This window comes from Sciurus vulgaris, assembly GCF_902686455.1.
Source record: "Sciurus vulgaris genome assembly, chromosome: 13".
NCBI lineage: Eukaryota > Metazoa > Chordata > Mammalia > Rodentia > Sciuridae > Sciurus > Sciurus vulgaris.
This window is the reverse complement of record NC_136474.1, coordinates 25,532,901-25,556,824: the sequence shown is the minus strand read 5'-3', so window position 1 is coordinate 25,556,824 and position 23,924 is coordinate 25,532,901. Positions and strand designations below refer to the sequence as shown.

The 23,924-nt window shown below is 48.3% G+C and overlaps 1 protein-coding gene across 2 annotated transcripts in view; it reads left to right on the top strand.

The window, feature by feature from the left end:
- Window positions 1–310: 310 nt before the first annotated feature.
- Window positions 311–23,924, top strand: part of BICD2 (BICD cargo adaptor 2) — a 46,344-nt gene continuing 22,730 nt past the window's right edge. For both annotated transcript variants that reach the window (XM_079109435.1, XM_079109434.1), the window contains exon 1: window positions 311–650. In XM_079109435.1, coding sequence (XP_078965561.1) covers window positions 411–650 — 240 coding nt within the window. In that variant the 5' untranslated portion in view covers window positions 311–410. The remainder of the gene's footprint in view (window positions 651–23,924) is intronic.

Genomic DNA, 23,924 nt, shown 5'->3' with positions numbered 1-23,924 from the left:
TGCAAGTGAACCAAGGAACCGTTGCAAGTCTACGACCTCGGCCTCGGGGCCAATCATCACCCGGGGCTGGGCGGGCGCGGGGCACGACGGGCTCTGTAGTAGGCGTGCAAAGAGGACTGCAACCCCCACAATCCCCCGGGAGGTGTCGGCTTCGCGATGGCGCCTGAGGGCCCGCCCCTCGCGGGGCGCAGACCAATCACGGCCGGGAACTGAGTGGGCGCGGGGCACGACGGGTCATGTAGTAGGCGCGCCGCAGAACTGCAGCCCCCAGTGTGCTCTGCGAGCGGCGGGGGGAGCAGTGCGGCGGCGCGGACGGCCGTCGGGGCTGGGCGGCGGCGGCGGCGGCGGCGCCTGAGGAGGGCCGGGTCTGCTGGAGTCCTGGGGAGAGCCGGCCTCAGCGCGCCGCCACCATGTCGGCGCCGTCGGAGGAGGAGGAGTACGCGCGGCTGGTGATGGAGGCGCAGCCCGAGTGGCTGCGCGCCGAGGTGAAGCGGTTGTCTCACGAACTAGCAGAGACCACGCGCGAGAAGATCCAGGCTGCCGAGTACGGGTTGGCGGTGCTGGAGGAGAAGCACCAGCTCAAGCTGCAGTTTGAGGAGCTCGAGGTGGACTATGAGGCCATTCGCAGCGAGATGGAGCAGCTCAAAGAGGTGAGCCGCCGCCTGACTCCGTGTTGCGACCCGGCTCCGGCGACCCGGGTGGGCGCTGGGGCCTGTGGAGATAATAAGGTCACCCTGCCCGGCGGGGGTTGCCAGGGGTGTGGACGCGGGGGCGCGGGGCCAAGAGCTGTGGTCCGGGGCAGGGCGTGGGAGTGGGCTTGGCCTCGGCCGGCGGGCCAATTCCCGGCGGCGGCTGCAGGGGTGCGGGCGCCTTGCAGATTTCCTTGCCTGCCAGCCTTCTCTGCTGGCCTTGGTGGCACCTTCCTAAAGCTGATGCTTGCCGGTCTCGTCGCTGTCCTGGGTGTGTCTGTGTGGAGAGTGAGGGTGGGCGGGCAGATCCTGAATCGAGGCCTGAGGCCACGGACGCAGGTGACCCTCTGGGTAAGACAGAGCCTGGGTCTGAGTGGCCGCTGCCCTGTCACCTTCAAGCAAATCACTTCCCCTCTCTTGTCACGGTTGCTTTTGGCCCGATTCATCTCCAACTGTGAGTGTCCAGAGGCCGGGAAGGAGCCTGAGGGAGTCGGGGCTCCGGTTGTACTTGGTCATTGCTGCAGGCTGGAGTCCCCCAGTGTCCTTTTCTGTGGCCCAGCGCTCTGTCCTTATCGCTGTGATTGTGCTTCCAGTGCCTGGGATGCATGGCTTCCCTCGCCCACTTCCTGTCCTGCCCTTCCCCTCACTGTGGTGTCTGTGTTCCTCTTGGACGGAAATCTAGGTGGCCTGTGTCATTCCCACTGTGGAGAAAGGAGGTTAGACCCCCCAGGCTGACTTGAGAGCTTGCGAGAGGGGGCGGTAGGAGGGCCTGGGCAATCCTCCTGGGATGGTTTAAATACCAGTGCCTCTCCCATCCTCCTTGACCCCCAGCCCTGTTGTGGAGGTTGAGGAGGGAGAATTGACTTTCTGGATGGATATAGTCCACATTGTACCCATTAACTACCCCGTGCTAGTGATGATTGTGGGCAGGGGTGCTCCTTTGATGACCTTCCTCCTCTACAGAATGGGGTTCAGCATTGCCAGCACAGAAAGGGTTGTTTTGAGGGTCACGTATTTGGAAGGGCTTGGTGTGGGGTCAGGCAACCGGCTTATTTGAAGTGCCCCTTCCCCATTTGAACTGTCCTGATCTTGGCTCTTGCTAACAGGGCTCACCTTCTGACACCTCTGCTCCCAGTCAACCTTGGGTAGATAGATACCTGGACCCTATGAAGCCTTTTTTTTGCCTTCCTGGGGGAGACCAGTAGGATCCCCCTCTGATAGTGGAGAGGACAAAATGAATTAATCTTTAAGTCAAAGCAAAGGCAGAGCAGGTGCTGGATTAGCACCAGAAAACTACTGTCCCTGTGGGCAGGTGGGAGCTGGGTCCTTGGACAAGATCTTTAGGATCTTGGCCCTATTGTCTGTCGAAGTACTGGTACCTTCTCCAAGCCAGACTCCACTGGCATTGGATCTATGGGGGGGGGGGGGGGCAGGTGTAGTCCCTTCTGTAAAGGTCCCTCATCTTGGGTTAGGGGGATATAACAGAGGTAGGCCAGGGACTATGAGAATATGAGTTGAGTGCTCTTATCCTATTTTCTGGGAATCCTGCTCCTGTGACACCTACTGAGACTGTCCTTGCATTCATTTCTTGAGCAGAGCACTCTTGGGGGCTGTGAGGCTATGGGAGACCTGAGGATCTTTTGTGGACCCACTGCCTACCCGCCCCCCAAGTCTGCAGCACTATCAGTTAGAGTGCTTTTCCCTGTGCACACGCAGTGTGTGTGAACCCCTGCTAGGCAGCCCCCGCAGTCCCCTTCTGTGATAACAGCTTTCCTTCAGTGGTATCCACTGTGAGAAGAAACTGTTGCTGACTTGACTCGTCCCCACTTCCCGGCCTTCAATTTGTTAGCTCTTTGCTATTATGGACATAATCATTTTTGGCATAGTGAAGAATGGTGGCATAATCTTGTGGCATGTATCTGGAGGGCAAGTTGCTAGCAGAATGGGGAAGAGGGTGTAACCATTTTTGTAAATGCTCTTTAGGTGTCTACTTGCTTAGTTTAGTGTCACCTCTCAGCTCCTCCATAGACTAGCCACATGGCCCTGGAGAAATTGCTCCTCTCCCTTTTGTAAGCTGGGATAGGGTTTCTGCTTGAAGTCCCTAGCAGAGGCTAAAGGAGTGTGCATCAGTTTCAGCAGATGTTGCCAAAAGATTTTTTACAGTTTGCTTCCCATCAGTATTGTGCCTTTTCTGTACACCCGTGCCAGCACAGGTTCTTACTAACATGTTTAATTTGGGTTGGTATCACAGTTGGAAACATTAACTTTTATTTAAAAAGTCAAGATTTCAGGAGGTAATATTTGTGGGAGATTTTGTCCCATAGAGAGGTGAACCATCTTAGTTTTTTTATTTCTTAAACTAAAGTGGGTGTAATTACTAATAAATTATATGCTACAAATAGAGTTCCATAAACTCCTCTGGTATTTCTAGATAAAACCATCTTTGAGTGAAGGAAGCTGGCTGAATGAGTTTATGACCAGAGTGGAAGAGAGAGTGGAGTCAGGGCTGGCCCTGCTACCTTTCTCCCTGAAGGGATGTCTGTGGCCTCATGCCCGCTGGGCCTGTAGAGGCAAGGCTGCCCAGTGGCCCATTTTGCTGGTGATTTTTCAAGTTTGGCTCAATAAAGGCAACATCTCCAAATTACACTCTGCCCTCTCACCTTCCCTGGCATGGTGGGGAGGGAATTAGATGGATAGCCACATGGTGGTGGTGGTCCTGAGTGGCCATGGGATATCTTGTTCTGCATCCTCAGCTGCAGCTTCCAGGAGAGTGGTGTGTTGGGCTGACAGAGCATGGTAGGTACCATAGGTGAGTGGGCCAACTCTGGGTGCTCTGTGATTTTCATCAGAGAGGAGACTGTGCAGGGGGAGGAACAGGAACAGTGTTGGCTTCACCCGAAGTCAGGCTCCATGTGTAGGTCTGGATGCCCTCCCCGTCTTGCACCACCTCAACTGGTGCTGAGCCCTGGAGTGTCACCACCCTTGCCTCTGAGGTGTACTGGGTGGAACTGCATGTCAGACTAGGCATGGCACCTGGCATGCAGCAAGTGCTTTGTCAGCCTCTCTCCCACCTCACTCAGGCCTCCATCTCGTTTTGGTACCTGCAGCTCCTCCCTGTTCCTGTCTGTCCTTACTCAGTCTTGACGGCTTCTGTTGCTGCTTCCTGAGGGCCACCCTGGGTGTCATGCCCTGCCAGTTCATGGGACCGCCCTGCCCCTCCTTGTGCTCCTGCTCACCCTTCAGCCTTGGGCACTTCTTTCTGGGAGCTCCTTTGACTGCCACCAGCTGGACTTTCCTGAGTCTCTGTTCCTAGTTCTTGGACTGCTGGAGGAGAAAGGGTGATAGGGGAATTAACAGAGGACCCACTGCCAGGTCTGCCCTTTGGTGTCCTCAACAGAGTTCCTAGAATTGAGGCCCAGCTTCCTGGAGTGTTTGCTTCTGGAGCAGGAAAAATCTTGGTTTTGGTTAAGGCAAGTGGGAGATTTTCCTGCTCCTTTGATATCTACTGAGACTGTCCTTGCATTCATTTCTAGAGCAGAGGACTCTTGAGGGCTGAGAGACTGTGGGGGACCTGAGGATCTTTTGACAGTGATCAGCTGTCTGCATGAAGAAGCCTGTCTTAAGGTGGAAACTGGTGTCCTGTGAATCCTTGAGGCACTGAAAGTGGCCCTGTCCCCAGGATCTAACAGTTGGGGAGAGGTAGCTATACACATCCAAAGATGATGGCCAAGTGTTTCTGTTCTTGTCACTGACTGCCTAGGCTTCCTTTCCAGCTGCTGAATCTGGGGCAGGGGATCTTGAAGGAATCCTCAAGGACATTTAACATTTAAAAATATCTGAGACTTCCCAGTTGGGCTCTGGTACTGTTTTCTGAGTGCTGGGGACTAAGCACTTGTATCCAGTAGAGAATCTGCCCCAGGCATGTGGATGGCTGCTGTAGGCCAGCCCTGCCAGCATGTGGAGGCGTGGCCTTGGCCACCTTCTACTGGAAGTGCTGCTGGCACAGCTGTGTTGGAGCGGGCTGTCTTCAGGGATGCCAAGCATACTTTGAGGCTTAACAGGTGGTGCCAGAGGGAGGGCCAGACCCAGAGCTGGGAGCCTGTGGGCCCTTGGGGAGCCAGGCATTGTCTGGGAAGGAGAGGAAGCTAATTGAAATGTGCTTGTGTCCAGCCCTGTGGTTTTCTCACTCTGATGCCAAGGGTGGAGTTTGGACCCTGCCCGAGAGATCAAAAAGTTTGCAGCCCCGGATGAGCCACTTGGCTTGTCTGGGCCGCAGTAGGTTAATAATGGCGCTTGCCACCACAGCCTGGCACCCTGAACACTTGGACTGTCACCATTCTTCCCTTGGGTGTGAGCATCCAACTTCCATAAGAGCCCTGGCCCAGGTTTGCATGGGATTCCTGTTGAGCCTCCCTTATCACTGGGAGAGCCCAGACCTTCCTTTGAGGGTGGAGGTGAGTTTTGTCTTTGTTATTTTGAGGCAGCACCCCATCAGTCACACCTGCACCTTTACATACAATGGACTGGATGATGGACTTTGCACGTGAGGGTATAGAAGGATTTGGTTTCTTAGATAATTCAAGAGGTGTCAGAAGTGGTGGCAGCCCATGAGCAGGGCTGGCTAGGACCAGGGCAGCTCTGACATTTAGTGTGTTGGCCTAAGTCCTGTGTTGTCCAGAGTTCGGTGTGGCTCCTTGAGCCACCCCCAGAGCAGGAAGGGGCAATGTGAATGCCCAGCTGCCTCCTCAGGATCAAGCCCTGCCACCTCATGCCCAGGCCTGTTGTAGGAGTGGATGGAGAGATGAGGGCCTCCCTGCTTGGGTGGATATTAGTGTCTGAGAGGACTGGGGACCAGCTTCATTTTTAGAAGTTACTGTGTTTAAAAAATTGTATGTTTAGGAGGCTCAGAATGTAGAGCAGAACAGTGCAGTGTCTCTGCAGGACCCATGCAGACAAGAATATGAAGTGCAGGAATGCTGGGCATTTCTCCTGGCCAGCTCCTCTTCCCATGAGCGTGTAACGTGCACATTCACCATAAAACACAAAACGCTTGTCACAGTTTTTTGAAAAAGAATTTTAAAGGCAGCTTTTTGAATGATTTCCCTCCTAAAGGACTGTACTAGGTTTTAAAAGCTACCTTCTCTGTTGGAAGTTTTAACATAGCAAAAATAGAGAGGAGCTGGTGAGCCTCCCGTGCGCCTGTCCCATCTGTGATTTGTAGCAGTGATTAGTCTTGCTTCTGTACCTCAGCTGATCTTGCCTGGCTACTTCTATGAGTATATCTGTTGTTTTACTGAGAAAATAAGGACTGTTTCTTCAAACCATAACTACCATTGGTTTTCAACCTAACACCTACTGTCCAGGCAGCATTTGGTTTTTCCCAATTTGGCTTATAAATTTTGTTTTATGGTTGCTTTATCCCTGTCAGGGCCCACGCAGGGTCTGCATATTGCTTTTGGGTAAAGACAGAGCTATCTGTAGCCTGTCCTATGACCCCTTTTTTTATAGTGCTTGGATTTACTATTAGCTCTCCCTGTCCTGGGCTGTGGAAGCCCCCAGCATGCAGAGATTCCCACCTTATCTGCTTGTCCAGGCAGTCAACTCTTGTCTCTTTTTTTCCCTTAATTAGCTAGGATGCCGCCTTTAGCTGATACTGGGCTTGACTCTTGTACTGATGTGTCGTAGTCACCTATTCCAGTTCCTACTTCACACTAGCCTTTATCTCATAGCTGTGCCCACCTGGGGTCATGCTGTCATCTAGTAGGTTGTCCTTACATTCTGAAATGCCCAGTGATATCTAAACCAGGAGAGAGGAACAGTTGCCCCATCCTACAGGTGAAGACACTGAGGTCGGAGTGAGGACTGACTGCCTGCATTCTCACTGGCATAGCACCGATTCAGCTGCTCTTGGCTTGGCTTGTGACCCCGAGCTGGTCCTTCCTGCTCTGGACCTGTTTCCTTGTTTTTGGCTGATGCCCCTGTAGTTGGACCAGCCTCTCTCTCTGGTGATGGTGGCAGTATCATGGCAGCTCAGGCACATGCTGCTTTCTACCTAGTATCCCCAGCCTCTTTACTCTGATTCTTCCTTCTCATAACCTGTGCCTCACTGGCAGTGTTCTCACAGGACTGCTACAGGAGGTCCAGGGCTGGTTGATGACCAGTATGTTCGTGACTCTGAGTGATCTATTCCTTGTGTGCCCTGAAGAATGTGACTTGGGGGCTGGGATTGTGGCTCAGTGGTAAAGTGCTTGCCTAGCATGTGTGAGGCAGTGGGTTCGATTCTCAGCACTGCATGTAAATAAATAAATAAAAATAAAGGTCCATTGACAACTAAAAAAATATTTTTAAAAAATATGACTTGGGATGATGGTATCTCAAGATAAGATTTTCATGCTCACTGATGGGGACCAGGCCAATTTTATTTCTTTAGTGACACACAATCAGTTCTAATTTAATGCTTGTTTTGAAAATGCCAATTTGGGTAGAAGCATAGCTCAGTAGTAGAGTGCTTGCCTAGCATGCTTGAAGCCCTAGGTTTGATATCCAGAAATGCGACAACTAAAAAAAAAAAGAAGAGAAAGGAATTTGAATTTGTTCCAAAGTGATTGATATGTGAAGAAATGATTTGAACATAATGAGAATTTTTCATTTGCCTATGTGTGATTCCATCTTTAAAAACACTAGTGAACATAGCCCTGCATCCAGGTGACCTGAACTGTGTGGGAATATACGGGGCACACAGCCATATCTGGCAATACATTTCCCATCCCATTTCAAAAAACCTGCCTTCCACCACCACCTCATAGCAGCTACAGAGCTGCCCGCCTAGCAAACCTCAGCACCTTGTTAAAATAGCATCATGTGTATTGTAGTATTTATGTGTTTTTGGTTTTTTTTTTTTTTTTTTTTTTTTTTTTGTTGTTGTTGTTTTTTACTCAACATGTTCAAACTGCTGCCTTTTTGTCATTATTTTAGAAATAAACAAGGGCAATTTTTGATTTGTAGAAAAATTGTAGATAGTCCAGAGTTCCTATATCTCCCACAATTGGTTACCCTATTATTAACATGGTACATTAGTGTGATGTGTTTATTATAATTCATGAACTAGTTTCAAATCATTTTCATTAAAATCCATACTTTATGTAGATTGCCTTAGTTTTTACTTAATAGCCTTTTTCTGACCCATGGTTCCATTCAGGATATCACATTCCATTTAGTCATCATGTCTCCTTAGTGTCTGCCCTCTTGGCTGTGACAGGTTCTCCCTTTCCTTGTTTTTGATGACTTTGATAATTTTAAGGAAGATTGATCGGGTGTTTTGTAGAATGTCCCTCAATTGGTCTTTGGGGTTTTTCTCATGAGTAGATGAGATTATGGATTTGAGGGGAGGAGATCAGAAATAAAGGGCCTGTCTCATCACATGTCAAGAATACATACTGTCACCAAGATGTGTCATGGTGGTTGTTGGTGTTGATCACCTGGCTAAGATAGTTTGTCAGATTTCTCTACTCTGAAGTTACATTTCCTCCCCCTTCCATTCTGAGCTCTTTGGATGGAAGTGCAAATTATTTGAAAATTTTCTACATGGAAGACTTAACCCTCTTTCCTTCCTTTCCTTTATTTATTGTATCGGTATAGACTCATGGAAGTTTATTTTATAATACACTGGGTTATAGTCCAGGACTATTTATTTTTGTTACTTAGATTGTTCCAGCTTTGGCTGTCAAGAGCTCTTTTAGGTGGCTCTTATGTCCCTATCATAATACTCCATCACTGACTATTTTCCTTTTTTTTTTAAAGGCACTTTTAACTTTCTGTCACTACAGGATATTCAGAGCTGATCTTATGTATTTCTTTTTTGCAGTCCTAGAATCAGCCATTCCTCACAAGAAGCCCTGGTTCTTTTAATTGGGAGAGGGGTTAGACACCAAGATCTAGTTGCTAGGTGTGCTCATTGCTCCTGGTATGTGTTTGTTCTAGACTCTTTCAGCTACAGAGAAGGGAGCTATACATGTGTCTACTAACCCACATGTATACACATATCTGAAAATATTTATGTAGCGATCTGTATTTACATTTTACTAAACATGAGTTCATACTGCTGCATCCAACTAATCCACCACCACATGGATCATTCTCACCACCTGTCTTTGCTTAATCTGCAACCTCCCACTCCAGCAGTGACACACCTGGCTCCCACCATCCACCATGCAATAACTTCATTGTTCCATTCCAGTTCTCTAGAGTAGTGTCTGAATTGTTAACCTGCACCCTGGTGGACTGCATTATCAGCTAGAGTACAGTGCTTCTGTGTTATCCTTTGGCTTTTAGTTTTAGACTCCCCTTTTTCCCAGTTACTTAAATCACCATCTTATTCCCCCATCGATTTCAGTGAGGTTGTTTCATACATCTGTAGTACAGTTAGATTGTTTTACCACATTCTTTATTCATCATGGAATTCCTGATCTCTTAAATGACTTTTTAAAAATTCACATACTTCAAGATTCACTTTTTGGTTTTTGAGTTATCTGACAAATGCATAATATCATTTATCTATCATTCCAGTATCATACAGAATTGTTTCACTGCCTTAAAAAAAAAAAAAATCCCCTGTGCTTTACCCTCCTTTCATGAGCCTCTGTGAACCACTAATCTTTTTGCTGTTTCTCTAGTTTTATTTTTTCTAGAATGTCACATGATTGGAATCTGCCTTCTTTCACTTAGTAATTATGCAATTTAAGATTTAACCATGTCTTTTAATGGACTGATATCTCTCTTTCTCTCTTTTTCAATTATAATAATGTTTCATTGTATGGATACATCACAGTTGATCCAGTCACCTGTTGAAGAACATCTTGGTTGCTTCCAGTTTTCTGAAATTATGACTAAAGCAGCTGTAAACATTTATGTGCAGATTTTCTCATAGACTTTTGAGTAAACATGTAAGAATATGATTGACAGGTTGTTGTGATAAAACTGTTTAGCTTTGTAAGAAACTGCAAACTGTCTTCCAAAGTGGATGTCCCATTTTGTATTTCCACCAGTGATGACTGAGAGATCCTGTTGCTCTGCATGCTTGCTAGCATTCAGTATTGTCACTCTTGTGGAGATTGTCTACTTTGAGAAGTATATAGTGGAATCTCATTGCTTAAATTGCAATTCCCTAATGACGTGATAGTTCGTATGCTTCTTTGACAGTTGTATATCTTCTTTGATATCTGATTCCATCTTTTGCTCATTTTAACCTAGGGTTACTTTTTTTCTTGTTATTGAGTTTTAAGTGTTCTTTATGTATTTTGGATATTAGTTGTATTTTTGCAAATAATTTCTCCTAGTTTGTCTTTTCATTCTCTTATATCTTTGACAGAAGATTTTTATTTCAATACTATTTTTGATTTTTGCTTTCGTGGATCATGCTTTTTGGTGTTGTGAACTTCATCACCAAACTCAAGGTCACATTGATTTTCTCCTTTTTTTTTTTTCCCTCTAGTTTTCTGTTTTTGCTTTGTTCATGTGGGTCTGTGATTCACTTAAAAAAAAAAAAATTTTTTTTTTTAATGATGAGTATGAGGGCTGGTTAAACTGATTGTTTTGCTTGTGGGTGTCCAGTTTGTCCAATACCGTTAGTTGAAAAGACTGTCCTTCACTAAATTGCTCTTGCTCTTATGTCAAAGATCAGTGGACATGGTTCTATTTCAGGGGTCCCTGTTCTGTTCCATTGAGCTATGTGATTTTGCCAGTACCCTACTGTTTTGACAGTGTGTGAGTGTTCTCATTAGGTTTCTATCTTTATGTGTCACTGATGAAGTTATACCCCTAATCCATCTTTACCCAAAGCCTGTGACTTTCATTGTGTGATATTGTACAGCACAATGATTTTTAGGAATGCATATGTCATAGGAACCCGGGCTTAGGTCACCCTCTGCCTTCCTGACTGGGCTTTGCCAGAGGCTCGGGTCTTCAACCCTGGATGGGTGGGATTGCCCTTACCAGTTGATGGTAGTCTTTTTTTTTTTTTTTTTTTTTTCTTTTCTTTTTTAATCTCAAGAGTAATAGTATTTGTATGTGGGTTAAAAAAAAAAAAAAATTACCCAGTAGAGTTGATTAGCTTTTTCATGAAACATGAATGTGGTATTTCTCTTCTTCCAGTGTGTCCCTATGCTCAGCTTTCTAAGACCATCCACAGGACAAGTTTCCATGTCAGTTTCCTTCTGCTTGGGCTCAGGTCAGCACTGGCCTCACTCCTGTAAACTAGCCTGTTGACTGAGTCATGTGTATTTGGATCAAGGCAGCGATTAGGGTGGGGTTCTAGAGTCAGCTTCGGGTCAGCCTGAGTTTGGAGTTCTGCTTGGGCATTCACATAGGCAGGGGCTGGTGCTATGTCCCTGACGAAGGATGACAGATTGTCCTGCCTTTGAGTCAGGTGCTTCCACTGTCCTTTTAGAGTTAGCCCTACCCTAGCTGGGCTCCTGCTGCCACCACTGCCCTCTGGGCGTTCTTTTCTGTCTGGTGTCCCCTTGGTCTGGCTCTGCATCCTAAGACCTTGTTCCACTCTGAGATGACTTTCCTTGCCTCTTTCCTACACTTGCATCACTGGCTTTGGGACAGTTCTGCATGAACTCACATGCGGATCTGTGATCAGTTGGGTGGAGCTCTACGTTCCAGGCCATATTGGGTCTCCTATGGCATGGTGTCTGTCCCAGGTCTGAGCCTTCCTACTCATCTGCACTGCTGCTGTCAGCCACAGTTCCTCACCCCACTCTCTGGCTGTGCCTCGGTTTCCACCATGGGGTACCTTTTTCTCCATCTGCACTGGTTAGGGTCTGAAACACCATCCTGTTCTCAGGACTCACAAGGGAATGAGACTCAGAGGACCACCTATCCCCCACCCTATGCCCCTTAGGCTGCTGCCCTCCGAGAAGTCACCTTTGTTCAGTGATCTAAGCATGCCTATACCCTCCCTCAGACGCCCCTCCTTCAGTAAGTCTACACACAACCTCACACATTAGACTTGCCAGGGGCAGGGGCGTTGTGTAAATTGCTCCTGTGAATTGGAGCAGTCATTGCCTGTGGTTTGCATGGTGGCTGCTACTACTGGAACCAGGGTTGCTGCTTTTGTGGTTGAACTATGTCTTAGTCTGTTTTCTGCTGTTGTAACAGAATTCTTGAGATCAGATCATTTTAAAAGGGTTAGGGGTTTATTTTGGCTCATGGCTCTGAAGGCTGGCAAGTCTGAGAGCGTGGCATCTACATTTGCTGGACTTCTGGAGAGGTTTTCATGCTGCTTCAACTCTTGGTGGAAAGTGGAAGGGCTAGCAGGTGCATACAGAAGAGAAAGGGGGCTGAACCCACATGAGAAAGCCATAAGTCCATTCATGAGGGCCCAGACATCTCCCGTGAGGCCCTAGTACTGCTGCCTTGAGATGTTAAGTCTCAACATGAGTTTGGTGGGAACAAATTACTCAAGCTGTGGCAGACCGTGACATGGCCTACGGTGGTCTTTGAAAGAATGTGTCCAGGATGACCATGCAGGGTCATGTGACAGGCCAGGAAGAAACAAAGGCTTCCCCTTGGTGATCTGTCAAGGTATGGGGAGAGGCCTCAAGGCATGAGGGGGTAGGGTTGGGGTAGGAGACCAGACATTTGGGCTTGCTCTGCCCCTCTTAGGAAACACCCAGTCCTGCATCCCTCAGTCTGAACCTGGGGGTCTCACCATGGTGTGCGAGCCCCTTGTGGCAGGGACCCACCCACAAGACAACTGAGATTGACTGGGTACCCAGGGTGCCTGTCACCACTGCAATTCTAGACAGGGGGTGCCTGGTTGCAATGGGCCAACAGACCTTACCACTTTCCAGAACTTGTGGATGATTGAGCGCTTGTGTCATCGCAACCTATGACTGCCTCTCCTTGGGCTCCTCTTGTGTCCCAGGTACTGTAGTGGAAATAACTCTAGGCTTGTGAGGAGATACCCAAGCTTGGGGTTCTCTTGCCTAGAGCCTTGCTGATGCCCCTCCCTAAAATGGGTTAATGAGGTGAAGAAAAGTGATGAGGACTAGAGATGAATTGAGAAGAAAACCAGACTGCTTTGCTCACTGAGCCATCCCCCCTGGCCTAGAGCAGATGTGAACTGAATTGCACTCAGCAGGGCCCCGGGCCACCCCTTCTGCCCTGACCATACGCTGCTGAATGGAGGTTTGTATCAGGGCAGCCAGCTGCGGTTGAAGATGAGGACTGGTCTCCAGGGCCCAGGACTGGACTCTGTGTCCTTGGGTGGGGGAGCTCTGGTCCATGGGGACTTCTGCCAACCCCAGGGCTCAGCTGGCCAGAAGCCTGTCTGCTGACACCAGGGCAATTAGGGTGTAATCTTCTCTAAATGGCACCCAATTCTGGCTAAATCCCTCCTGTCCAGGGATGAATCCCCTGTTTTCTAAAAGCAGCTTAGCATTTGGATACTGCCCAAGGCAGCTGGGGTTCTCAGTTGGCAACAGAATATGGTCACTGCAGACTGATGTGGGCCTCACAGAGGAGGGGCTGTGACCCAGCAGTGACAACCAATACAGCCCCAGACTGTTCCCCGTTAGGGTGCCTCACAGGTCCTCTGTCCTAATGATCCCCATAGCCACAAGAGTAGAGGTTCCTATGGGAAAGAGAACCATGAGAAGGGTAGGCCACTCCCTCAGCCTCTTGCTGAGGGACAAGAGGGACCAATGGGTTGTTGGAGAAGCCTGGGTCAGTGTAGGTCTGTGGCGTGTGTTCTGATAGACAAGTGAGGTCTGCTGGGAGGTGGAATGTGGGCAGATATTGGTGGACCTGGCCCCTGATTCCCAAGAGCCCCCACTTTCTGTTGTAGGGACATCATAGTTTTCCCAGGGTCCTGCTTCTTGAGGCCTGGGCCTCCTCCCTGCCCCCCTGCCAGCCCAGGCTTTCTCAGTTCCTCAGGACTCAGCTCCATCTCCTGGCCCTTCCTCAACACCTCTTCCTCAATAACCCTTCTGCCTTTCTCTGGACCCCTTCTCTGGAACCACCCTGTTGCAAAGAAGAAAGATGATTTTGGGAGTGACAGGCCCTGTGGTGCCATCTAGGCAAATCATCTGACCTTGCTGAGTTTCAGTTTGCTTACTGTGAAATGGGGTTGGTGGCAGGTCTTCTTTATAGACTACTAGAGGCTCAGGTGAGACCTCTGTCCTCTTCTGGGGACCCTGGAGTCCATGCCCTTTGCTGTGTGCTCAGGCAGTACCCTTTGAACAAAAGGAGGAGGAAATTGGCCCAGATGGTCCTTCGTGGAGCCCCTCACCCAGGGGGTGTGGGCAGATGGGAAAAGCTGGTTGAGGAGACAGTGATGTTGGGTTTCCTGGAGTCCCTTTGGTTGAGTAAGCAGGTCCATTAACTAGATCTGCCTGCACAGGATCATCTACAACTTTGAACATTTCAAAGCCCTGGCCACACCCGGGCCTATTAAATTGATCTCAGGAGTATTTGTGCTTCTAGAATAATTCTGTGGGAAGATGAGTATGGGAATTCCATCCCCTGCAGTTTACACCTGGAGATCTGAATGCTCCTTCCTCTGCCCATTATGTGATTTGGCCCATGAACAGGTCCTGTCTACCTTGGATACCTTAGTGCCCCTCTTTGGATTAAGCCTCAGCTTTGGAGGTGCTGGGTGGGAAAAGGTTTGGGTCTGGGAGCCACTCCTGCTGTTTAATCATTGGGTTACATTCTCTCACTGACTGGAGGGGAGGGGGAGGGAAGAGGAGATGCCCACAGGAACTTGAAAAGCCAGCTTATCCAGCACCCCGGTATGCCCTGAACCCCCAATCTTACCCTGTATTCTAGCATCTCTTGGACCCGTCACCCCCATCTGCCCATCTCTTAGCTGTGTCCCCAGGTCTGTCCCCCATTCATTACATAGATACTTCCTCTGAGTGCCCAATACCTGCTGAGCTTGGGCTTATCCTTTTCATCCCTACACCTGCAAAGGAGGGGAGGCTCCAACTCAGTGCTGGCACAGTGTCCCCTCATGCCCCACACTGTGTGTCTGGATGGCCAACCCTGCCTCTGCCTCCTGACCAAGCCTCCTTTGGCATCTGTGAACTGGCTTGTCTGGGTGCTGGTCAAGTGTACTGTTGGTCTGGAGGAGCTTTTCTTGTTCTGGGGGAGCTCCTGAACTTTACTTCCCTACTAGAAGCCTTCCTTCTGACCTTGGGCCTGACCCTGGGCCCTGGACTTTGCTCAAGAGCTCTGTTCCCACAGGGCTCCCATGAGGGAGGTGCAGGATGAGACCTCTTCCTGGAGCCTGCAGGGGTTTTGGAAGGGTGCAGCAGCATGCATATCTATTTCCCACTGTAGCAGAGTCTGATGCAAAGTGCTTCTCCACAGCCAGACGTGGTGGCACACACCTATAATCTCGGCTATACTGGAGACTGAGTATGCAGCTCAGTGACAGAGGACTGGGGTTCAATCCCCAGTAATGCAGGGGAAATAATTGCTTCTCCACAGTACTGCTTGACTTCCCACACTGGGCCACGATGCTGCAGCCACTGCTGTTTGCAGGGAGGGTTGATGCCAAGTCCATTTTAGACCCTGGCGATACCCTGGCTGATGGGGATCCAGCACGGAAGTTGCAGAACTCTTTCCAGCTCTACAAGTTTTTTTATTTGTGTGGAAGATTAGCGGACCCTTCCCTAGAGGTTGCCAGAGGACCCTGCTGCTGTTGGAATTGGGGTGTTTCACTGTGAGGTGAAGCTGAGCCCTGTTTTAAGATCAGGTTGCATTTTTGAGGATGGTCTGTGTCCCCCAGGAGCAGACATTGCTGATGACAGTCCTTACTTTTTAAATGGAGGTATAATTTACCTCTAATACAGTGCACAGAGTGCGCACTCAGGTGTCTGCTTCTTAAGTGAAACCCTCGGCCTGCCTGCTTTAGCGATCAGTGAACCACTTGGGGTGCAGCTCCTGTCAGCTACCACAGTTGTGCATGTCAGGAGCTTGTTTTCTCACTCCTGAGTAACAGCCTCTGTGGACTGTGCACCAGGCTTGGTGTGGACGTGTGGCTTGTGCTCCTACCTTTCTTGGCAGAACCCCTCTCCTTTCTTATCCACATGTCAGCAGGTCCCCAGGAGGTCGCCCTCTCCTGCCTCACTTACCCTGCATCTGTGCAACAGATGCTTGTGTTTCAGGAGGGAAGTGATTTCCATGGGAAATGGGGTGGGGTTTCAGACCACAGGTCCTGCTTCAGCCAGATCCAAATTAGTAGACCTCCCCTGAAGTCCAAGCTTCCCAGGATCCCGGCCAAGCCACAGGTGTTCCCGCCTTTGAGAACAGAAGTTTCAAGTTCCCCAGGGAATTCTGGGGAATAGGCAGGGTTAGGCAGTGCCAGATCTAGCTCCTCAGCCTTCTCTTATTTATTCTGTCAGACCCCCTTAGGGAAATGTTTATGGAGTTCTCAGAGTTAAGTTTCTCACTTCTGTAAAAGTTAATACCTTGTATGAGAAACTAATGAGCTTCTGTTGGGGCAAACTGTGAAAACTAGTTCTTATTGCCCTCCTTCCCTGGGGCCAGGCTCTCTTGCTTTCCTGTTAGCAGCTGTTGTTTGTCCTTGTCCTTTTCCTACCCCAGGCTCCATCGGAGCTAGAGCAAGCAGTGACAGCCAAGGTGCCCCTATACTGAGCAGCCCAAGGCTGGGGGGATTAGAGCAGGATGGGGAGGGGGTATCTGAACAGAGCAGACCCAGTGAAGATGCCCCAGGACCTGGAAGGCCCCTCCTGATGGGTTCAGTGGACCCCACCCCCAACTGCAGTCTCAGGCCCCTGGACCCCTGCGTGTCTGGTGCTGCTAGGAGCATCTGCACACACCTGGGGCCTTCTTGTCTTAGGTCATTACTGGGTTAAGCAATAGGCAGGGGTTCCAGTTCTTTTCATACCCATCCCCCAACCCTGCCCCTCCTTCATGGCCCCAGGCCCCTGCCAGTCCATTGCATAGCCCTGTGACTATTTCAGCTGGTGCTTTGTAGCTCCTCAGTGCATCTGTTTATGGGATAATTTGGGGCATATGGCCCTTTGTAAATCTGCATTCATTTCTTGTCACTATTTCTTGACCTGACCCTGTGTTCTTATATCAGGTTTTTACTGAAGTGCATTTAGGGAAATTGGATCTTTCATCCTGTCTCTGATACTGTTTCATCAATAATGGGTAGTTGAACTCCCTGGAGTATATTCAGACTCAGGGTACATTTGGTTTAGAGTTTCATTGACCTTTTAAACTATAATTACATATAGTAGAACGCACTAACTTTAAGTGCATGTGTGTGTTGGCAGATACCTGCTTCATCCCTGGGGTCCATTTGCCATTCTGTTCCCTTTCTTTTTTCTCTCCAGGAGTGGGAATGGTTATGACTCCTTTCTCCTCGCTTTAGTGTTATACGTAAGATAGTGTGTCCTTATGGTTGAATTGCTTTGGGATTTTTTTTTAAGTGGGTTGATTCTATTTCAGTACTCTGTTTCAGAGCTGATTTTGTTTCTCTGTTTTTTAATTTAAATATAACTATTTTCAAGCCCTATTCATACAGTTTTGATAATCATCATTTTACACTAGTTTCTTAAAATAAAATGAACTATTGTTACCAGCAGCCCTGGCTGGATTCCAGCTGACTGGTTTCAGTGGCCCGCCCACATAAGAAATATGCAAATGATGGAAAAAAGAAAAATGAGTATTATACAGTTTGATCACACTGGAGAGAAGCAGCTAGATTGCTTCTCCCCATTCTCACATAAGCTGTTAAAATTTATAGAAACAAAAGCCAGGTGGTTATGACATGTAGATTTCACTAACCAGAGAACACGTCAGTTTTAGACTCCTTGGCACCTGTGTAGGCCAGGGAGTCATTTTTATTCTCTAATTTAAATTCAGGGGCTTTTTCACTTTTCATTGGAATGTAAGGTGAATACAGAAACTATACAGATCATAATGGTACAACTTGATGATTTATCACAGTCTCCAATAGATCACAAAATTGTATTGTCAGCCTACCAAGGGCTGCTTTCTGGGTTTTCTAGGGGCTTTGACACCACAGAGTGATCTTGCCCACTTTCAACTTACTGTACATGGAGCTACCTGTGTTCGCTCAGCGATACTTTGTGAGACTGGTATTGGTGATGCCTGTAGTTGTTGGTGGCTGCAGCTCTTTGCCATGTGTGGCTTGTTGTGTAGATGTACTGCATCTTCCTGGTCCACTCAGGTAGACAGCAGTTGGGTAGTTTCTAGCCTGGGGCTGTTTAAACACTCCTGTGGATGGAGAGTGCTTCTGTCTATTGTTCACTAGTGTGCCTTGAATGGCCCTTCCTCCAAATAGCAGGGCAATGTGAAGGGGCCCCAGTCTTCACCACTGGTCCTTGGTATTGTCTTGACTTAAGTACTAGCCATCCATTCCAGTCAGTACGTCGCAGTAGCTCACTCCAGTGCTATTTGTCTTCCCCATGGACCATTTCCAATATTTCTGGCATGAACCCGTCAGGACCTTAATCCAGTGTTCTTGTTGGCCATCCACCTTGGGTTTTGTTGTTGTTGTGGTTTGGTTGGTTGGTTTTGTTTTTTCTGGCAGTACAGGGGATTGAACCCAGGGGCACTCTATTTCTGAGTTACACTCTCCGCCCTTTTTTTTTTTATCTTGAGACAGGGTCTCATTAAGTTGCCAAGGCTGACCTCAAACTTATGATCCTCCTGCCTCAGCTTCTAGAGTGCTGGCATTGCACACGTGTACCACGAGGCCTGGCTGTCATGTTCTTATGAGTGTGGGAGCCCTTGATAGAACCACCTGTGGCAATCAGGCAGTAGTTCTGACACCTCTGTGCAGGGACAGCTCTGTTCCAGCTGAGTCTCTGCCCTTTCATGGCCTCAGGCCAAGAGCTTTAGTTTCTTCCTCAATAGAATGGGAACATGAATTCTCAGAACTTTGAGATGGGCATTAGGCTGAATAGCATGCTTTAGGAGACTTACAAAGTGGTAGCTTTTATTGTTACTAATGATTTCATTATAAAATGAAGAGATACCTCAAACCCACTAGGATGGTTCTAATCAAAAGTCAGACAATAACAAGTACTGGTGAGGATGTGGAGAAGTTGGAATTCTTGCTACACTACTGGTGGGAATGAAAAATGGGGTAGTCACTGTGGTAACAATTTGGTTACTTAAAAAAAAAAGTTGAAGAGATACCATGTTCCACTCCTCGGCATATATACCCAAGAGAACTGAAAACATACATCTGCACAAGAACTTACAGATAAAAATTCATAGCACCATTATTCATTAAAAAGTAGAAACAGCTCAAACATTCATCAAGTTATTAAATGGATAAACAGGATGTGGTCTGCCCATGCCATGGACTAGTGTCCAGTCGAAAAAAAGGAGTGATGGACTGACACATGCTACAACATAGGAGACCCTCAAAAATGTTATGGCAGGTGGAGAAACCAATCACAAAAGGACACCTCTTGTATGAGTCCATTTATGTGAACTGTCTAGAATAGACACATTTATCAAGACAGAAAATAACTTGGTGGTGTCAGGGTCTAGGGGGAAGGAGCTACCAAGTGACTGCAAATGGAGAGGGGTGCTTTTTTTGTGGGGGTGGTAAAAATGTGGAATTAATGTAATATTCACACCACTCAATGTATGAAAAACCATTGAATTATATACTTAAAGGGTAGATACTATGGTATGTGGATTATGTCTTTTTTAACATGTTTAAATGGAATTAAGGGGGAAAGGCGTTTGCTTACTGATCTTCTAGATAGAGTTTGCTATTAGTCTGAAGTAATCCAAAAGATTTGAATCGACTTCCTTCCCGCTCTACAGCTTTGGTGTCCACAGGGAATAAACTCCATTGAGGAATCTTACCTTGCTACTTAAGTTTAACCTTCCTCATTAGTGTATTTTTAATTTTCTTGGGAGTTAATCATGTTTCTAGTCAAATTAATGGCTGGGGTTAATTTTTTTGAGGTCAAAGTTATGAACATAATTGCTCTTTTTCATTATGTATTCTTTACCCAACAATCTAATTTGAAGGGATTTCTTTTTAAATGCTTGTGGCAGGGGCTGGGGATATAGCTCAGTTGGTTAAGTACTTGCCTCGCAAGCACACGGCCCTCGGTTCAATCCCCAGCACCGCCAAAAAAAAATGCTTGTGGCAGGAAAGTTGGTAATTTCCTTTCTGACGTATGGTATGATTTACTTATGCTCGTTGGCTATCCTGTTCCATAGCAGATGCTAAATCCAGATTTTTTTTTTAAAACAAAGAATTCATTTACTGTTTTTTGGTTCCTGGGCAAGGTCTTCTGATCACAGAGAATAATTTGTAGGGTATATGTTGGTTCTCTGTACGAGATTTTGCTTCCACGTTCAGCATGGGCTTGGTCTTTGGTCCTCTACCTTTTGGAAGGAAAAACAGGTTGAGGTCTGTCAAACATTGCTTGCTTGAGTGGATGTGGTAGTGACAGGGACACGACCTGGGTTTGAGTCCTGCCTTGCTACCTGGCACCTGGGCTTTCTCTTGGACATGCTTCCTGCCTTGGCTCTTCTCTGCAGGGGACAGGCCTGCTGCTGCTGCACTTGACCAGGGATGAGAGGTGGAATGGACGTGTGGTGGCTCAGTCCGCACATACCTGTTTAGGGATGTGTACTTGGCAAGGATTTTACCCATGGGTGGTTCAAAAACGTGGCATGGGTCGTTTTTCTGGCAGTCTTGTTTCTGGTTTTGGTTGTGTCCCCTTCCCTTTGTGAGACGTTTGCCTTACTGCTTTGTTCAGTTTCTGAACTTGCTGAGCAGAGATGCTGTTTCTCCTTATCATGAATGTTTATTTTTAGTGCAGCGCCCCTCCTCCAGCACAGTACTTTTTGGCAGTGATCCCTGAGTTTTGATATGATATGTTTCTATTTTTTGTTTACTCAGTTTCCTGTTGTTTTGTTCTGTGTGTCCTCTCCTATACAGACACGATTTAACAGATCATTTTTTTTTTTGTTTTCATGTTTTGGTGCATGCTAACAGTTTCCCCTAATGTTTATTTTTTAAAACAGTTATAGATTTACAGAAAACTTGAAATATGAAATATGAAATACCATATTTTATTCTTCCATGGTGCACAAACGTGAAAGTGGAGTTTCTTTTTTAGATTAGTCTGATGTCCTACGTCCCTTTTGGATATCATTTCCTTCCAAAAAGATCTTTCCTTGGAAAGAAGTTTGTGTCCTCAGTCCTGCTGTTGTCCTCTGTGTTTGTAGCAGTGTCAGCGGCATGCCACTGCCACTGTGGAGGTCCCAGATCTCTTGCTTTATTGGACACTTTGGTACAGTACACTGGGCTCTTTGAGTCACGAAAGGTTTATTCAACCTCTGACTGTGAACTTAATCTCTTAATGCTGTAAATTCTTTATCTCATAACAGTAGTGTTGAGCTTATATTTTTATCAGCTTAATTAGGCCTGAGCCCCCATCTTGAATTTAATAAGATTTGATGCCATTTGGTATTATGTGGAACCAGAAGTAGATGAGGGTCACATCTTCACCCTGCTCCCCAGCCCTGACTGGGAGTCTAGCAGTAACTTCCCTCAGCAGGTGGTGTGTGGGCCCCACCCAGGCAGATGTGCCAGGATGGGCCAGTGGTGTCATTCAGGGATTCCTGGGATTCCCAGGCCCAGCCACTCAGGAAGGTGGACCCTCCCTGGTACAGGCATGGTGGCCTTTCAGGAACAAGTGTTGGACCCACCGTCTATGGGTGATAGGTATTGGGTCAACCTGACAAAGGAGTGGGGGATCCCAGCTTCATTGTGGAAACTGCTTCCTGGAACAAGCCTTGCCTCATCGGAATGCTGAGGCAGCTTGCCTGCCTTGGCAAATGTTGTGGCTGCTACATCAGATGACCAAACTGGTTTAGGAAGAAAGAATTCCCGGGGACAGCCCTGCCTGGAGGCCTGTTCCTTGCTCTGTTGGCATAGGTCTTCTCTAGGAAACCAGGTCCCTGTGGACAGGGATCTGTGGACAGATGATCTGTGGGGATGGGGTTGTACCCCTGTTCCCAGGCCCTTCACAGGTTGGTCCAGAGACTGAAGGGCCAGCCTGTATGATTGGGACAGACATTCTTCTTGTCCAGTATCCACATTGCTCTCTAAACAAGAAGGTGGGGTGGTTTTTTTTGTAAGTGAAGAAATTGTTTCAGCGGGCATCATCAGAGAGCCAGGCAGTCCCTCTGACTGCAGAGCAGGGGCATGTCCTATGTGCCGATGAACAGCACGGAGGTTTAGGAGCTCTGGCATGTGGCCTTGAGGGCACCAGCAGGGACTGGCCAGCCATGGGGCAGGTAGAGCGGGGTAGGCACTGAATTGGGAACTGCTCATCAGTTCCTGTTACTCTTTAAAGTGGGCACCACCTTGTCCTACCTCTGTGCTTCACTTGTACTGTTCCCTCCACCTGGGGCACCTCCCTATCCTCCCAGATGCTAATCAGCTGCCTCCATTTCCTCCTCTGCACTAGGCTCAGGGTAAGGGATGTGGCCCTTCCAGCATGTACTTACAGATTTTATATAACAGACCACAGAAAGTAGCATGCAATTTGTTCCAGGTTGGTAGAGGTGCACCCAGGTGACAACTGGAGGCATTGCAGATGCCCAAGGCATGAGATGAGAATTGCTGCCACCTGTTCTATTAAAATACAGCCATCAGATGGTCAATGATATCCCCTAAATCAAACTGTAGGAGGCATATTGGTGTTAGGGTCTTGAAACCAGTAAGAGCCTGCTTTTAAACTGTTCCTTGCTTATCAGTCCTTGATATTACCCTGTTGTCCTGCTTCTGCTTCTGGCTCTCAGCCTTTGTTTAGGGCAGCGGGAACCAGAGCATGTGGTGTGGGGTGGGGCCTGGCCATTGGGCAGCTCATTCCAGAGCCACCCAGGCTCTCATCTGCTGCCCCTGGCCCAGGGTCATTTGGGGAGGGGGGTTTTCAGCATGTTGACACTTGATCCAGTGACACATCCCAAGTCAGGCATATGCTGACTGGAGAGTTGACACCTTCTGGGGCAAAGGGGAGGCAGAGGAGAGCAGGAAGCTAGTGGCTCTCTGAACTTGTGGGTTAAGCCTCCTGTTGTTGGGGGCCAGGTGGGGCTGGTGGTGTGGGAGGCCACACAGGCTCTGCTAAGGAGTTGTTAACTGACTGAATCCGCCCAACAGTGAGCACAAGTGGGAGGCATTGTTACCCAGGTCACAGATGAGGAATTGAGGCACAGTGATTGGTGCCACCATGGCCACTCGCCTCTTTCCTGTGCAGCTTATCTCCATAGTGGACCAACTGAGGAATGCTGCCTCTGCTGCCTGAGATGGGGGCAGCAGGGCTTGTCTTGCACTGCCCATGCTGCCCTGCCCAGGAGTGGGGGTGGGATGCTGGGTTCACCTCTTGGATGTGACCCTAAGGTCCTATTCTGCAAGTGCCCCCTACCCTGGCACTGCACCATCCCATACTGTGGCCAGACCTTACATCCTTGGCAAGGCGCAAGGATGCAGTGACTCCAGGCCTTGTGTGCTGGGAACGTGCAGTCTGTCGCTGTTTCTACCCAGATCCACAGATGAAGCAGGGAGGCCATACAAATACAGCACTTGTAGAGGTCAGGTACTGTTCCCTTCTAGCGCCCCCAACCTGGCCCTGGTTGCCCCCACCTGCCCTGACCCTCCCCTTTGGCCTCCGTGTGGTCTGGTGTCAACTTCCTTCCTACCCAGCCCACTCCTCCATCTTAAAGCCCTCACTGCTGCCCACTGTCTCCCACTGCCCTCAGAAGGACTCCTGGTGCTTCAAGAGTCCCCAGGACCTCCTTTTCCCATGTGGTTGCTGATGTTGTTCCCTTATCCACCTTTTCCACCATGTTTGATCTTCAAGTCCTGCCCCTCCATCCCCTGTGATTTCTTTTCCTGACCTGGAGCTTGCCTTCTAACTCCTGTGCCTGCACCTCCCCTCCTCACAGTCTGTCAGGCCAGCGCACATCCTGTGGCCATGTCCCTAAGGGAGGATCCAGCCTCCCTAGCCATGTCTGGCTCAGCTCCCTGTAGGCACAGATGATTGCATCACATCTACCTGGGTGTGGCTGGCCTAAAGACCAGCATCCCAGGGGTGGGGAGGGGGGCCTGTGTGTTGGCCAGGAGCAAACATGGGCAGGCTCCTTTCTAAAGGCGCCTGACTGGCTGTGACCTCATGCCTGGACTCT